This window comes from Mastomys coucha, unplaced genomic scaffold (assembly GCF_008632895.1).
Source record: "Mastomys coucha isolate ucsf_1 unplaced genomic scaffold, UCSF_Mcou_1 pScaffold8, whole genome shotgun sequence".
NCBI lineage: Eukaryota > Metazoa > Chordata > Mammalia > Rodentia > Muridae > Mastomys > Mastomys coucha.
Window position 1 is genome coordinate 53526253 of NW_022196914.1, and position 17227 is coordinate 53543479.

The following is a 17227-nucleotide window of genomic DNA, read 5'->3' on the forward strand; positions in this document are numbered from 1 at the left end:
GAACCCATCACCACAAGTCTTAGAAGAGGGCATTGTTTTCTTGGAATTGGAGTTATGGATGGCTGTTAGCTGGCATGTGGGCACTGGGAACTGAACCCAGTTCCTCTGCAAGAGCAGCCAGTGCGTTACTGCTGAGCCATCTCTCCAGCCTCCAGTTTTTCTTTTTTTGAAAGTTGCCTCCAACTCTTAATCTTCTTAGATAACTCTATGAAAAAAGAAAAGTGAGCCTTCCTGGCTTTAGTCAAGTGGTTTTCACTTTTCTCCTTCTCACTATCTTTAGAGAATATCAAACAAACAAACAAACAAAACCTTTACAATGTTTGTTTAAAGATGACATCATCCTACTTTTGATCTGTTCTTAAAATTTTGAAAAAAATTATATGATCTGAAGAGATCAGAGTATTACTTTTGGACTTTTTAAATTGTCAACATCTAGAAAAAAACTCAGATATCATCGTCGTCGTCTTCATGTATGGAAAACTGAAGCTTGTTTCTGCAGACAGTGACCAGTAGCTGTCAGTCTTCAAAGCAAAGGTAATTATAGAATGGGGCATGTTTCAGTGGAGTTAATGCATCTGTGGCTTTTAGAGACACATTTTTGTGGAATCTGTTGAGATTCCCCTTCCTCCAAACTTTAATAGGAAAAACATAAATGAAATTTCACCCTAGAGAAATAAGAGAGAATTAAATTATAGGAAAAATACCCAGATTCTAAAAGGCAATCCTATTTAATCACAATGAGTGACAATTATTTAATAGCACATCACTGAAGGGTAGTTTGAGAATCAGTGATGGTAAATCACTGAGTCAAACATACAGACATATAGCCAAGAGCATAAAGACTGACATCACACCAAATCACTTAAACCCCCTGAGCCCATTCCATTACTGGCAAACTGAGGACAGTGATAAGGAGCTAAGAGAATTAAAATGGGCTCTATATACTAAGAACTCAACACATGCTGGCACAAAGAAAGTCCTCAAGTTTTGTTACTATTTACTAATTTTAAGATCATTCTGGCTGCTTTATGTTGAAGAGTGTGTGAAATACAAGGTGGTTGGGGGGTGAATGGGTGCTCAGTGAATGGGTGCTCAATGGATGGGTACTTAGTGAATGGGTGCTCAGTGGATGGGTGCTAGGAGATGCGTGCACGGTGGATGAGTGCTCAGTGGGTGGGTGCTCAGTGGATGGGCACTCAGTGGTTCCATATTTCTCAATAGTATCTCTGGGGAGATAGGATATGATGAGACTCAAAATTAAAATCTTACTGTTTCAAGCATTTTTAACACTTAGAATAGAATTGGTCGAGGCACTAGACACATATTTTAAAGGACAATACTATTGATGACAAAAAGTAACTTGTGGGGCTGGCAAGATGGCTCAGCAAGTAAGAGCACTGACTGCTCTTCCATAGGTCCTGAGTTCAAATCTCAGCAACCACATGGTGGCTCACAGCCACCTGTAATGAGATCTGACACCTTCTTCTGGTACGTCCAAAGACTGCTACAGTGTACTTATGTATAATAATAAATAAATATTTTTTTAAAAAAGTAATTTGCTTTTTTATGCAAATGTGTAACTATTGAGGTTAAAAGCATTTTACTTTTTTTATAACATTAAGGGTCTTTGTTATGAGATAGCAAGCTCCCTGGTAGCAATGACCCCATATCATTTCCTAGTATCCTGAGAACCTAGAAAAATGCTTTGACACATAACCTACCCATAAAAAATAGCCATACATTTTTTCAGACCATTTTGCTTAAAATAAATATCAAATACCAGTCATTTTTAAGAAAACACAAAAGCAAACCCAATATTTATGTACAATTTGTGTGTGTTAAGTTGGTTTACCTTAACAGCACTTATAGCCGTGTCGAGTGCTGAAACCTCATGGTCTTTGTGAATGTCCAGCACCTTGTCCATTTCAGAGACCAGGCTTTTGCAGGTGTAGCAGTAAGACTCAGGCTGGGCCTTTTTCTGCTCCTTTTGTGTCTTATCGGTCGCTGATTCTGTTGCTAACTGGTCTTCTGCCCTTCTGTCCCATGCTTCCTGTGAAGCCGAGATTCTTGGTTCCTCCCCACTCGTGAGTTCCTGTTCCCTGATGTGCTCAAAGGACTCTGTTCTTTGAAATAACACTTCTCTGGGAGAGGATTCTGAACATGGTTCTTCTGGTAAGATGCCTTGACTGGCTGTTTCCTGATTCAGAGAGTCAACAAAGTCATACTCATCCTGCACAGGGACATTGTGGAGCCTCTCTTCACGTGACACAGATGGGACTGGCTCCTCTTGCGATACTTCAGGAGCATAAGTGGCACCTGCTACAAATTCTTCCTCTGGGAAAGACACTTGCACTGGGACATTCAGATGGGCATCTGGACTTGCATTTCCTGCCCCGTTACCCTGGCTGCCTGGCTCATTCTCCAGGACACAGCGGGCGTCTTCGAATGGAACTGCGTAGCTTATCTTCTGGGTGACTGCTCTGACCTGCTCTGTAATGGGAACTTTCTGCTGCACTGCCGCCTCATCAAGGGTCTCCATGTGGCTTGTGGGTTCTCCTTCCCTGTCAACAACCTTGTGCTGTTCTTCCAGATTCTTCTCCCAAAAACTAGTTTCAGGCTTTCTCCCGATGTCCCTTTCTGCAACTCTCAGTTGCTGTGAATCCTCTTCACCAACTGGCTTTTCTTCCAGGCCTTGATCTTCTTGAGTTACAGATTCGTCATGAAGAATGTCGTCTTTGAGTATGTACTTCTCAAAATACATACCTGTTCCATCATCGGTGTCAGAATGTCTCCTTGGAAATGATGTCTCAGAATCCACACTGTCACCTTCTGAAGCTGTTTCTCCTTCATGCTTCTCCCCACGTGCCTCTTCATACAGATCCTTATAGAAGAAGGAAAGTGCAGGTGGCTCCTCTAGCAGCTCGGGGTTGACAGCCTTGGTGGTGGTGGGAAATATCTGTCTTCTTGATAGAACTCCTTCCCCCACATCAAATAAAGACATCCCAGGGGACCTGGAGTCCACATCTCTACTGATCCCCTTTGGAGCATTACTATCATCTGGTTTTTGGATAACCAAAGACTTTTGCATCTCTTCGTGAGATAATTTGCTACCATCCTTTTCTGGCCCATAAAAGCTTTCGTCTAACTTTACTAAGTTATAGTCGTGGTCTAGGGCCTGTTCAGCTGAACTTTCTGGGAAAGAAGTCAGCGTTTCTGTGGCTTCCTCTGGGGATTCCTCAACAGTTGATTTCTGTTTTTCTGAGCCTGGGGAGAGGTTATAATCAATCAAAGTATATTTTTCAAAATAATCCTCTTCGCTAGAAACTGTGGGTTGGATGGGTGTGGAACCGCCCATTTCTGAGTCTGTGGCTATCTCCTCCTTTGTCTTGTGAGTTTCCTTTGGCTCATTTTCCCTCAGTGATGTAATAGTTTTCCTATCAGGAACTTCTAACGTGCTCTTCTGTGTTTTATGGAAAGCAACTGCCTTCTTCTCATCATGAACCGATATGCTTTTAAATGAAGCTTTCTTTTCCAAATACTGTAACTTATCTTGCATTTGTTCACTTTCTTCCCGATCCACTGAAGGGATGAAGGCAGGGGCATGGATATTCAGTATCTCGCAGCCTTCAGAAATGATGCTAAAGGCACTCTTCTGATCTTCTGAAAGTCCAGCTGGCTTGCTGGTGACTGAAAATTCTCCATCTTTCGCAGTGGTGCCTTCAGACTCCTGGGCTGTGCCTCCCATAGGAGGAACTCCCTCAGCACTGATCGCTGATGCACTAAGCATAAACTGAGTATAGTTGCTTGCTGCTGAAGAGGGTGGTTCATTTCTGTGCACATCCTCCACAGCTTCCAAGTGATGCTTTGAAATAAGAACAGACTGTTTCCGCATCTCTTCTGGGTGGTCTTTAGATGTCTCGATAGTGTGGACTGTGGGCCTGTCTGACCATATTTCTTGTTTCTTCACTGTATGTTCTACAGAAGTTCCTAAAACAAGACTTTGTGGTTCTACAGCTGACAGCTGAGTTGGTGGCATTCCTAAATCCTTTGTTTCGCCAGTCATCTGTTCTGATGTCCTCTCAGCATCCTTAGATAGGGGTCTTGGCTGCACACTTCCATCTCTCACAGCCACTGAAGCACCAAGGGACAACTCAGGCATCGTGAGCTGCCTCCTTTCTTCTCTGAGATCCACTCTACTCTCATGTGGCTTTTCCAACTCCAGATTTCCTCCCTGAGTAAAAGAATCCCTTTCTTCTTCGTGGGGAGGTTCCACGTGGGAAGCCTTGGTTTTCTCTACTAAAGTTTTGCCTTCTTCCTGGGGATGTGGCTGGGTTTCTGCTGCCTTTCTCTCCCTAGTTTCTGGGTATACCTCTGTGAATATACGTTCTGGTTTTTCAGTAACTGGCAGTGGTTTAGCCAGTGAAGGTGGTTGGGCCTTATCCAAAGAGACAGCTGATGCTCCAGGCAGAGGCATGGCTGCAGGTGGGGAGTGGGGTCGGCATCCTTGCTTCTTTCCTTCTGAAAATACCCGTTCCGGCACCTCCTTGTCTCTCCTCTCTGAAGCAAGAGTCTTGCTGGGTTTTTCCAAGAGCTCTTCACTTGGAGAGATGTGCTGTTCCAGCCCCTCAGCAGCTTTTGAGTCTTCCAATTTGAAAGGTCGAGATTCCGGCGTCGTTTGCAACTCTCCTACTGCTTTATTTTCCTTGAGTTCCAAGGGAGCCATGATTTCTTGCCTCTCTGCCAGCCCCCTCTTCCACGGTAAGGAAAATGATCCAGTTTCCCCGCCATCCTTCTCCTCCACTGGGTGTTCCACTTCCTCCTCACAATGTTCCAGAGAAGTGGGTTTTGGCATTTCTCGTCTTAGTCTGTCTTCACCAAGATCGATTAAACTGCCTTTTGATCCCACTGGCAGAATCATCGGTGCTGGCTTCTCTGAGTCCGCCCTTGTGAGGGCAGACTGAGCTGATTTTGGCTGTTGTGGCATTCTATCTACTACGTCAGATGACGAGAGCCATGCTTCCTTGTGATCACTGCTTGGCTCTTCCTTAAGAGCAGAAATACTCCACATAGACGGAGGAGAGATCTTTGGCTTCTGGCCTCTTTGGCTCTCAGGAATGTGAAGAGGAGCCATGTTTTGGGCTTCTTCCATACCCACTTTCTCACCCGTAGGGGGACAAGGATGAATTCCAGGATGTTTGTCACCAACTGAAGTAGCTAAGCTTTCACTCATTCCCTCTGAAAAGCCTGGGAGTACTTTCTTCCCATAGTTTTCAGAGTTAGATTTAGGTTGCTTAAAAACATCTTCATTTGATAAAATTGTGAGGTTTTCTTTAAGATCTTGGCTTATGCTGGATTTAACTGAAACATCTTTGGGTTCTTCAGGCAGTTTAACTGTGACCTCAGGTAATGAATGAACCCCTGGCTTCTCAGCTGTATTAACCTCAGCAGGAACCGTACCTTCAGGCTCTATGGCAGTTACTGCTTTCTCTACAGAGGCACTTGGATGAGTTTCTACATCTTCGTTGTCAGAGACCTTATTATCTGGAGTGCTTGATCCAAACAATAAACTAGACATCCATGATTTGAAAGACGAAATTCCTTTCTTCCCCTTCTCTGTAGGAAGATCTTGCTCAGCTACCGGTGACTTCTCAGATGGCTTTTGTGTCACCGCTGGGGTCTCTGGAGGTTGAGGGGTGGCATTTGCTTTCACAGCAGGGACAGATGTCCTTTGGGTGAGTACTTCCACGTCACCAGAGGCTAGCTTTCTCCCTTCCTCAGCATCACCTCCAGCCTTTGACGGAACCCTTCCGGATTCTTGAGATGGCTTCTCACCAGACACTGCTGCTTTGCTTGCTTCTTGGTTTTTGCCCAGTGCAGGTTCTGCAACTTGAGCCAGGAAATGTGCTGCGCTGGCAGGAACTGGGGTAGTTTCTGCTTTTACCTGCTCCACTGATGGGCCAGTCTCTGATTTCTGGAGAGTTCCTTCAAGAGGTAGTTTGACTTCCTTCTGGACATCTTCTTTGCAAGGCCTGGGAAATTCTGCATTTGTTTTCTCTGATACTGAATTTTCACTCTCCATGAAAGTGCTGTTCTGCCTCTCTTCTGTTCCGCCTCTATCCACCTTTCCAACAGGGACTGTGGCCTTTGTTTCTTCAGAAAGATAAGTCTTAGCGGATAAGGTTTCTACCTTGCCACCAGATACATGAAGGATAGATAATTGTTCTTGCAATGGCAAATGGGGTTCTTCCACAGCTTGGAGTAGAACCTGCTTTCTGATTCCAGATGTGCAACCTGTATCCAGTGGACCAGCCCCAAGTTCCTCTGACATCAGATCATTGCTCTCAGAGGACTCCAGCTGCCCAGATCCTGATTTTCTATCTTCTTGCTGATTGACTAAGCCATCTGGCTTTTCCACCATCCAGGTGTTACCCTTTGGGGAAATGAGAGTCTCCTTCGCTTTTGTTCCTGTAACATTAGCAAGCTCAGTTGTCGTAAATGGCTTCGGTTGCTCCAAATTCTCTTTCTCCTCTGCTAATTGTTTAATACCCAGATCTGGCTTATCTGCAAAAGAGCTGCTCCCATCAGGCACCTTAACAGCTCGGCCCTCGTGAAGGGTCTTTTTAAGCTCTTTTTGCTCGATGGGGAGGTCAAGAGAAGCAGTCTCTAATGGAGATGTAGCAGGCACGGGAAGCTCCCTGTTTTCTTCTTGCTCTTTGCCTCTTCCCCTAAGCTCAGGGGAGCCCCTTTCTAAGATAGAAGGCCCTGGTTCAGTTCTGATGAGTTTTACTGGTTCTATACCTAAGGATCCATCTCTATCTCTACCATCAACGAGTTCTGACCCAGCACTCGGTACTTCTGATAACTGTTTGTGCTTCTTAGGCTCTGGGGGGAGCTTTATGAGCTCTTGCTTTTCTGACAGGAAACTCCCCGGCACTGGAGAAGATGTCTCCTCTGCTTGTCTGTTCTTCTCATGCCTGAGGGCCAGGACCGTTGGGGCTAAATCATCTGACACTAAATTTTCAGACTCAGGAGACCTTGTTATCACCTCGGGTTTGTCACTTGGCACTGTGTATTCGGGTGACACTTGCAGGGGAGTAAGCTCGCTGTCTTCCCTCTCTACCTCACCACCTGAGTTGATGGGAAGTTTGGGTTCAGGCCTTAACACCTCTGAGACAGACAACAAGTTCTTTTTCTGTGATGAAATGGAGTGTTCAGAGTCGAGAGCTGGAGAGAGTGAAAGGCCTTGTCTGTTTTCTACCCTGGCTTCCCCGGCCACATCTGAGGGCACTTTGGATATTGGCAACCCAGGCTTAACTTCTTCAGTTTCTACTTCTGACCAAACAGAGAGCTCCGAGGGAGATGATAAACTCGGAGGTAAATCTAATTTCCTTTCTTCCTCTGCTTCTGGCCAAACTGAACCTCCGGATGAAGAGCTAGAGAAGAAAGCAGCCCCTTTAATTGGTTCCTTCTCTTCCCCTCGGAGAGTCGTGTGCTCGGCTATAAACATGCTGGGTGATGGCAAACCACTTCCTAACTCGCTCTTCCCCACTCCCTGTAAACCCGGGTGTTCCACAGGGCTGGCAAGAGATGAATCTGTCAGGATTTCATCTCTGCCTAATTCAGTTGAATTTGAATCAAACTTAGTTACTGGCACTGTAGTGGCAGAAAAGCTGGCTTCGGTTTCTTTCTCCATCTCTTCTGACAACGCTGGAAGTGCTGGTGGCGCAGGTGGGCTATGATCCGCTTCCCTCTCTATCCCCGATGAAGCTGCAGGAAGTTCCCTGGTTATTTTGGAGTCCTGTTTCACTTCCGTTTTCACTGCAGATAAAACCTTACGTCCAGAAATAGATGTTTCCTCTGGAGGTGAATGCGGTTTTGCCACTTCAGGCTCATTCTTTGACAACATTCTCTGTTCTAGTTCAGAAGTCACAGTTGGAGCTAAATTGAGTTTGACATCCGCCTTTGGCTTATCTCCCAAGTCAGACAAAATGGAATATTTCATCTCAGACCCTGGAACATTTGGGGGCTGAGGCTCTGGTGTCTGATCCTGTGATTCGTGTGCTGTCGCTTCTTGAGAATCCGGCACAGTTTCTTCCCTTCTGACTTTGGGCAAAGCCATCTGTTCATCTGCACTTGTTAGAGTGAGCGATGCTTTGGGTTCCTGTTCTGTCTTAAGCACACAGGCTGACTCGGGTGAAACTGAGGACTGAGATGTGGACAGTGCAGAAGAAGAAGCTGCTATCGTAACTGCTGGTGGATTACTCTTTGCATCTCTCTTCTCCCATCCACTGGTTAATGGTGGTGGTACCAAATCCTCAGCCTCAGGCTCCAAAGATGTTTGAGTTTTCTGCTGCTGTGCCAGGATGAGATATTCAGATACAGAGGTTGAAATTGTTGGAACATCCGACATAGTTTCTGCTTGGCCTGTCTTATCTGCTGAAGGTGGCAGGCTCAGATCTTCAAACACAGGCATAAAAGGGAAAGGCTCCTCTTTCCGCTCCTGCGATGGATCAGAATGCTCGGGCACAGGCGTGACCACTGAGGATCCAGTCTCTTCTTCGTCTACTGCCTCTGAGAAGTAGGGATAGTCCGAAGCAGGCCCTGTAGGTAGTAATTCGTCTGGCTCGACTTTGTTTCGCTCTGTTTCTGCGATTCTATATGGTGGAATTGAAACCTGTGATGCTGAATCTGGAGAAAAGAGTTCAGCTTCTTCCGTGTCCTCATCAGACAGAACAGTGTGCTCAGAGGGCGACGTTAGGCACAGTGGAGAATCCCGCCCCAGCTCTCTTTTCTCTAGTTCCTGAGTAGGATAGGGTGAGAATGAGAATTCCGACGCAAATGCAGAATCAGGGGAAAGGGGCCCAAAGTTGTACTCTTCCTGCCCTTGCTCTGATAGACCTGTGGGGGAGGAGGCACCTTTTAGAAGCAGAGGGGATGTGTGGACAAGCTCTGGTGTGGAAGAGAATGAGCACTGCTGGCCTTCTCCGCTCCCTTCTTCTGATAGGATCACATGTTCCGATGAGGTGGCCCAGGGAGATGGGGCCTGGCTTTCAGAAAGCAGCTCGGTGGTTTGTGGGAGGAGAGCACGGTCAGCTGCAGAGATCTCATTGGATGAAGGTAGCCCAACCCCAACAGCTTCCTTTTCTAATAGGGTTGCAGGCGCAGAAAGGCCTTTTGGCTCAAATTGGGGCGTGTCATCTATTGTTTTTTGGGGGGATTCCTGTGTTGCATTTTCTGGAACTGAGGGTTTAAATGGCAGCTTTGAATCTAATGCAAAACTTCCACTTTCCAGACCCTCGTCTTCCGATAGAGCTGCATGTCTCAGTGTGGCGGCCAGGGATGGTGGCAAATGGCATTCAGAAGCCTTCTCACTTAGTGATGGTGAGTGAGGGTATTCAGAAGTAGCATCCACAGCTGAGGAAAGTAGCCCAATATCTTCTTTCTCGTCTTCTGCCTGAATAATGGGTTCAGAAACGTGTTGGGACTGTAATGGGAGCTTGTGGTCACCTGTTTTCACCAGCAACTCTTGCGCATGTGCTAGACCAGAGTACTCAGCTGCAGATTCGGAATCTGGTGAGTGACACGTGCTCTCTGAGGCCTCATCTCCAGACAGGACCAGATGGTCTGGTGAAACTGCTGGAAAGAGTGGGGACTGGGTGGCAGATGTCTTCTCAGTGGTGGATGTCAAGAGAGAGTGCTCAGATACAGAGGTTGCAGCTGGGGAATAAGACTCACGTTCCTCGTCATCCTCTGAAAAGACTGCTGGTTCAGAGCTAGATTTCACATCAGATACAGAAACTGCCTCTACTTCTAGCTTCTCTGGTTTATGGTTCAGATCCTGTAGGACTGAATACTCAGATACAAAAGCAGAATCAGTAGAAACAGACTCGCTTTCCTCTCTTTCTTCCTCGGACAAAGTGAAATGTTCAGGTGTGAATGTCATCTGTGAAGGTAGAATGGACTCTTTTCTGTGCTCCACTTCGGGGGACAAAGGCGATGGGGAAGCCTTCTCAGAAACTAAAGGACTTTCTGGGTAATCAAGTTCTATGATCTCTTCTTCTAGGCTAGAATCTTCGGGTTCAGTGGTATCCGTGATTGGTGTAGAAGTTTCTGCTTCCCTCTCTAGTTTTTGTGATGCAACGGAGAGAGGCGGCTTGAGTTCTTGCTCCTCCTCTCTATGAACTACAGGCTCAGGCACATGCTCCTCCTTTCTATTGACTATGAGCTCAGGCGCATGCTCCTCCTCTCTGTGGACTATGGGCTCAGGCGCATGCTCCTCTTCTTTGTAGACTATGGGCGCAGGCGCGTGTTCCTCCTCTCTATGGACTATAAGCTCAGGAGCATGTTCCTCCTCTCTAAGGACTGGGGGCTCAGGAGCATGCCCCTCCTCTCTAAGGACTGTGGGCTCAGGCGCATGCCCCTCCTCTCTATGGACTGTGGGCTCAAGCGCATGTTCCTCCTCTCTAAGGACTGTGGGCTCAGGCGCATGTTTCTCCACTCTGTGGACTATGGGCTCAGGCATATGTTCCTCCTCTCTATGGAGTGTGGGCTCGGGAGCATGCTCCTCCTCTCTAAGGACTGTGGGCTCAGGCACATGCTCCTCCTCTCTAAGGACTGTGGGCTCAGGCGCATGTTCCTCCTCTCTGTGGACTATGGGCTCAGATGAGGTCACATATTCAGACACTTGTTCTGTTTTTTCTGTTGGAATCAGCTCTAGCCCTTCCATATCTGGCTCAAATCGTTCTTGGATGGCTGGTGCTGGTCTTGGTAGTCCTGTCTCCAAAGACTCCTTCTCTGCCTCCCATGGCATGGTATGTTTGACAGAAACCATGCCTTCCTGTTGCACATCATCGGCTAAGCCTGTCAAGACTGAAGCATTATCCTCTGAACTTTCCTTTCCTTGTGAATTCTGTTCCAGTTCTTCCTTTGCTCTTTCAAGGACCATGGTTGCTGGAGTGCTTGGTGGTTCTGTTCTGTGGGTCTTTGCTTCGTCAGCTGGCTGTTGTGGCACCATCTGTGGAAGTCTGAGATTTTCTTCTTGATCTGCTGTATCATTTCTGGAGTAGGAGGGAAATGTGTGTTTTGTTGAAGATGGAGCATTTAAATGGGAATCCACATGTGTTTTCTTTGGCTCTTCGTGACTAAACAATGAGGTCATAGACCCTTTGGAGAGGGCACCTCTCCAAGGTGGAGCTAGCTTTCTTGCTGTATCGTCTTCTGGGCTCTGGGCTAATTTCCTTTGGGAAACTATGTTAGAACCACCATTGCTCAAATCTGGTTCTAGACTAATGGATGAATCTTTTCCTCTCCTGTAATGTATTTCCTTAATTACATAACCTTTTGGCAATGTCCCATAAAATTGTAGAGGAATTAACTCTTCTTTAACTGAATTGAACATCTTTATTTTGTATTGTACCGTTCCTATGTAGACTGGCTTTAACACTAATGGTTTGTGCTCTTTGTAGATAGCCCCGGTGATGGGAGGCGTATTTGATAAAGTCTTCTTCCTTCTTGTTTTATCGTAAGTGCCAATAGATGACTTTTCTTTCTCAGTGTTGAGCACGGGGCTCTCTGAAACTAAAGGACTGTCTTCTTGGCTTGTCGGAACATCTTGCGATTCCAGAGAATTCCTTTTTTTGCTGCCTTTCCGACGCAGTGATGGTGAGCCACGCTTGGACTTCTGAGTTCTTTTCCGTGTCCTTTTAACTTCATCCATAATAAAGGCAACACTTCCTGGAGGAGAAGTCAGAGCTGACCCTTCCAAACTACATATTCCCGAAGTCTGACTTTCTCCTGAAGCCCAAGGAGTGGAAGATCTGCTTGAGTTGGTCTCCCAGGTTATCCCACTGTCTTCCCGTTGAACTGCCACCATGGAAAAGGATGGGTCAGAGATGATACACTCCTGCTTAGTCTTGCCCTCTTCATCCTCATCTGATAACCTATAATGAGTAATACCAATAATTACATATTATAGCAATAAAATAAAATTCATATTAATTATTAGGACCAAGTAAATGTAAAGTGTAGAAGTCAAATATGGGGTGAATATAAAATAAAGTTAAAAAGTTAAAGTCCAGATATCAGTGCAGTAAAATATTGCGGGCCAGAATGGCTTAGTAGCCAGCCTTAAGCCAGAAGGAATGCTCAAGTTCATTTTCACACCTTCCCTATTCTGGGTTGCCCTCCTGGTCCTCCCATGTTCCCCAGACACTAAGGTCCACTTCTCTCACCAGGACCCACATGTGACCCTGGCATCTGTATTCTTTGTTCCCACAGGTGCCCCCAAACCTATCTAGTTTTGGTGGCCCACCTACTACATCTGCTTCCTATCTGGCCAGGAGCCTTACTCCTGCCTCTTTTATTGGCCTGGTTTCAGCCCCTCCTATTTTCCATCCAGCTAGCTTTCCCAAGCATCCATTAGCATTCCTCAGTGAGACAAGTCTCAATAAATTCTTCTTACTTATAAAACAGGAAGGTCCTTGGCTCTGAATCCCTATCTGATTTTATTTCCAAGTACCTGCCTCCCCTACTCCTACAGGATTAACTTCTAGTTCTAACTACAACTGTGTACCATAGAAGGTATTTGGTTAACTGTGGACCACATAAACAGCCATGGCCCTAGGGAATTAGGGGACTTCCTTTTGCCTAGTGTCACTGTAGCCATCATGACATCATAGCTAGTGAATTAATGGCATTTGTAACAATGCTAGGGAAAATCCCTACTGTATTTCCAGTTGCATAAAAGCATAACACATACAAGCACATAAAGTATAAAATGTTTGGAATGTTAAATGGGATATTTAAAAACAGAAGACCAGCATTTGCATTGCATGTGAAAAACTGTGGGTTTGATTCCCAGAACCATAAAGAAAAGTTTAGGTTAGCTTGTATGCCCCAGCATGGTATCCAGCAGCTGTCTTTTCTGAGCCTCACCTTAGTTGCATCTGGAGGCCATGGGCAGGGTTGACCTCTACCATCAAGTGCAAGTACACACTATGATGCTCACAGAAAAATTAGACTGTGGGGCAGTGTAGGGCAGTGGTCTGTTCAGGCAACTTAGGCTCAGTTGAGTAATTGGCCTTGAGCCCTGGAGCCTCCATGGGCAGTCTCTGACTGCAGGGGGCAGAAGGAGCTCTGCTATAACTCCTGAGTCTTTGGCTCCTGCTTCAGTCACAGCCCCTCACAGCTGCCCCCACAGGAGATGTGTGCTCTATCAGGCAGGCAATGCCCCAAGCTCCCAGTATTCTAGCTGGACCCTACCACCAGTCACTGACCACAGCCAGGATGCCCCATACAATAAAAGGAGCAGTTTGCCCCCTCCCCGATCTCTTGCTCTTTGTCTCTTCTCTTGCTTCTTTTCTTCCCTTCTTGCTCTTGCTCTTTGTCTCTTCTTTTCCTGCTCTTTGTTCTTTTCTCCCGCCTTCTTGCTCTGTTGCTTTCTTCCTCTCCTTTTTCTCTCTCTCTTTCTCTTCTCTTCTCCTTCCTCTCCTTTTTTTCTCTATTTTCTCTTTCCTATAATAAAATATCTCATTTATACATTGCCTCCTTTTTGACTAACATGCGCCCCACCCGCAGGCCTCAGCACCAGGGAGAGAGAGAACCACAGGAAGCAGCAGCCAGCCGCCCTCAGTACAATATTAGACCACTAACCAATGCATTTCTTAGAGCATTTCCCATTGTTAGTGTATCTAGTTCACTATGTAATAAATATTTCATGGGTGCCGTTATAACAAAAGAAAGTCACATGCCTCCTTGCTTTCATCATCTGTAGAATAAGGATATTAATTGAATACATTATAGAGTTGATGGAAGGACTAGGTAATGCATAAACAATGCTAAGAAACCACTCCTGGTATATAGTTGGTGCTCCATAAATGCTATTTGCTGTTGGGTTGCTATGTAATCCTTGAACTTGATATTAGACTCATTTTCAGTGGTACATACATTTGGAAGGGCTATATGCTTGGCCTGCTTCCACATGTCCTCTGAGACAATGGGCTCAGGCTACTCCTGCAGGTGCCATCGGGCCCAACCTCAGGTTCTGTGGCACTCACACTTCTTTGGTTTCTTTTCCCCTTTTCCTCCACTTTGCATTTGCTGTTCCTTCCTTTGAACCACTTCTCCTCCACCATACCCCACCTCTTGTACCTATCCAAGTTCTATCTACTCATCAGGGCTTATATTTAAGATTTCTGCTATGACTATTCCTGGCTGATTTAAGCAGCCATGTTGTATATTGGCCATTGCTTCAAAAACAGTAAGCTGGAGATTAAGACCCCAGGAGTCTTTTCTTCTAGGAATATAGCTATAATTTGAGGTAATTTTAAAAATGCTGATTGGCCTATTGTACTCTCCTACAGCAAAAGAAACAAAAATATACAACCGTTAAATGTAAATATTAAAGCAAAGTACTTTTTTTAAAAAAAAGAAAGACATACAAAATTTAGAACCCTTATTAGTTTTTCTTATTAGTCTCTGCTTCGAAGACTGGTTCTAAACTCTGGAGTACTTTAGAAACACCTGTAGGAGCCTTAAGAAAATACTGCCATCACCCAGGCTTCTCTGCCACCACCAACTCCAGTATTACTGTTGGGACAGACTCTGGACTTTGCTATATATTTGGTTTTAAAGCTCTAGGGAGCTTCAATGTGCACACAGAGTTGTGAATCCTTTGCCTGAACAAACCTACTTCTGAAACTTACACAGCATGTTTACAGAGGTTTGCTGGCTCGGATCCCTTCCTGATGCCCTGGACTTCAGTGCCTGCGGCTCTGCTTGACTACCCTTACTAAACATCAGCATCCCTGAAGTTTATTGCAGAGGGTGCAGATGGACCCAGCCTTTATTGCAGAGGGTGCAGTGCCCAGCACAGTGGGGCATCAGCCTCTTCCCCTGCTAGTCTGTGAAAAGTAACAGAAAGTTGTGCAAATGGCTTGAGTGAAAGGAACTGGGAGGGAACAGGGAGAATTCCTTTCTCCATTTTCCTAGCAGCTTGCCTCTCCTTTACTGGTTTTGGTATTAAGCCACTAAACTTAATTAGGAATCAATTTTGGTCCTAGACTGAATTCATTTTTTTTATCCTCTTTTACATATCTAATTAAGGTTATTCCTCAAAATGTTCAACTCATGCTAATTCTTCTCTTTCATGCCATTCAACATAAATAGGATGGAATTAAAAAATGAAAGTTATACCACAAACATGGGAGTCAGTATTGGGAGGGCCTGTGAGCGCAGTAGCATTATAAAAGCAATTAGAAATTCAATTTAGAGTTCGTTATTGATTGTAAATTCAGTGTACTCAAGCAGAGACAGTTTCATTACTAGCTAGAATGAGTTCAGGAGTGCTGAACGGAGCACCCAGAAGGTAGTACTAAAGAAACAGAGGCCTGCTGAGGTAGAGTTGCCTAATCAATCACTTGTGTATTCATTTACCATTATTTCTGCACACAATAAACTTTTGTTAAGTTTAGATAGTAAAAAATATAAATATAAAGACGTAAATCCTTTCCTTCCCTAATTGTAGAGATCAAACCCAGGGCACTGTATATCCCAGACAAGGAAGCTACCACAGACCTACATCTCCAGCACAAGAAGTTCAAATCTAACAGAGAGGGTTAAATACTGTTAGGGGAGAAGGGAAAGAAACAGAGGATGGAGGGGGAAGTTTCACAAAAGAAAGGTGCTCCTGTAGGTTTACAGAAGACATGGGAGTTTGGGGTGGATGAGAAGAGGAGGAGGAGCTTATTCCAGGAAAGGGCCGCAGAAGGTGGAAACTGCATGTGTAACCAAGCAGCCTGGCTCACTGAGAGACTAAGCTTGGTTACCAGTAGTGTCTTCTTCAGTGTTCTATTGCTGTGAAGAGACCCCATGACCAAGGCAACTCTGACAAAGGAAAACATTTAACTGGGGCTGGCTTACAGGTTCAAAGGTTTAGACCAGTATCCTCATGGTAGGAAGTATGGCAGCATGCAGGCAAGATGGTGCTGGAGGAACTACATCCAGACTCAAAGTCAGCAGGAAGAGAGGCACTGCGCTTAGTTTGGGCTTTTAAAAACCTCAAAGCCTGTCCCCAGGACACACTTCCTCCAACAAGATCATACTTCCTAATCTTTTCAAATAGTGCTACTCCCTGGTTACCAAGCTTTCTAATCTGCGAGCCTGTGGGGGCCATTCTTATTCAAACAACCACAAACAGCAATGGAAAATGACTACTTTAGCATGTGTTTAGCCATAACCCAAAGTTCATATTATACTTTATCTAAAGAAAAAATGAACTTTGTTAACGAAAGAGAAGTCCTATCCAGTGAGCTCAGGAAAATTCCTAGGGTTGTTTCTCCTTGTGCAGGACAAGTCTTTGCTCTCAGGTACCATGTGCTTTGCCTAATTAAAGATGCTAGCTATAGAGACCATCTCTTTCTCTCCCACTGCACTCTCAAAAAGGAACTGTATGATCATTTCCTAGCTTCCTATGAGGTAATGGTGTGAGATGAACACCCTTTAGAATTGGGCAAGAGAACTGGGTGTGTATTTTACTTAAAATGTTTCTACTTTAACTAAGTTTAAGATTTGGAGGTATTGAAATTGTTCATTTCCCTCAATACCTTTGAAGTAGTTATAAGGCCTAAATTTTCATCCACTTTGTTTTTTCATTCTTAGCATTTATCTTATAAGATCTTTTTTATCATAAATATATAAGCCAACTGTTAATAGAAGTACAAAGTAGAGACTGTATCATGTCTCTCATGTGAGAGCAAGTGAACAAAAATGTCACTATGGATGAAAACGAACTGATAACTACTCAGATGGGCTTAGCTGACATATGTGATGCATTGCTGAAGAAACTACTTCATTAATATTTTCAAATAAATTATGGATTTGTTGATGTTTTCTATATTATGACCACCATCTCTTTTTTCTTCAAGTATCCTGGATTTTAATTAGCAATATTTTTTTCTAACTTCTTAAGACAAATTCTTATTTCATGAATTTCTGAACCTTCTCATTTTCTAACATGTAAAGTCAAGATTGCATACATCACTTTAAGTATAGCTTCAGTATTTCATGCAGAAGTTTTGCACAGCATTTGATTTATTATTAATCATAAAATGTTCTAAAATATTCTTTGTGATTTCTTATTTGGTTCATATGTCCTATAAAAACCTATTTCTCAATTTCAAAATACATGAAGATCTCCTTGTCATATTTTTATTAGTACTTTCTAGTTTGA

The 17227-nt window shown here is 44.5% G+C and overlaps 1 protein-coding gene across 1 annotated transcript in view; it reads right to left on the reverse strand.

Moving 5' to 3' along the window:
- Cmya5 (cardiomyopathy associated 5) overlaps nucleotides 1–17227 on the reverse strand; it is a 103354-nt gene that overhangs the window by 51272 nt on the left and 34855 nt on the right. The window contains exon 2 of the mRNA XM_031360509.1: nucleotides 1853–11939. Coding sequence (XP_031216369.1) covers nucleotides 1853–11939 — 10087 coding nt within the window. The remainder of the gene's footprint in view (nucleotides 1–1852; nucleotides 11940–17227) is intronic.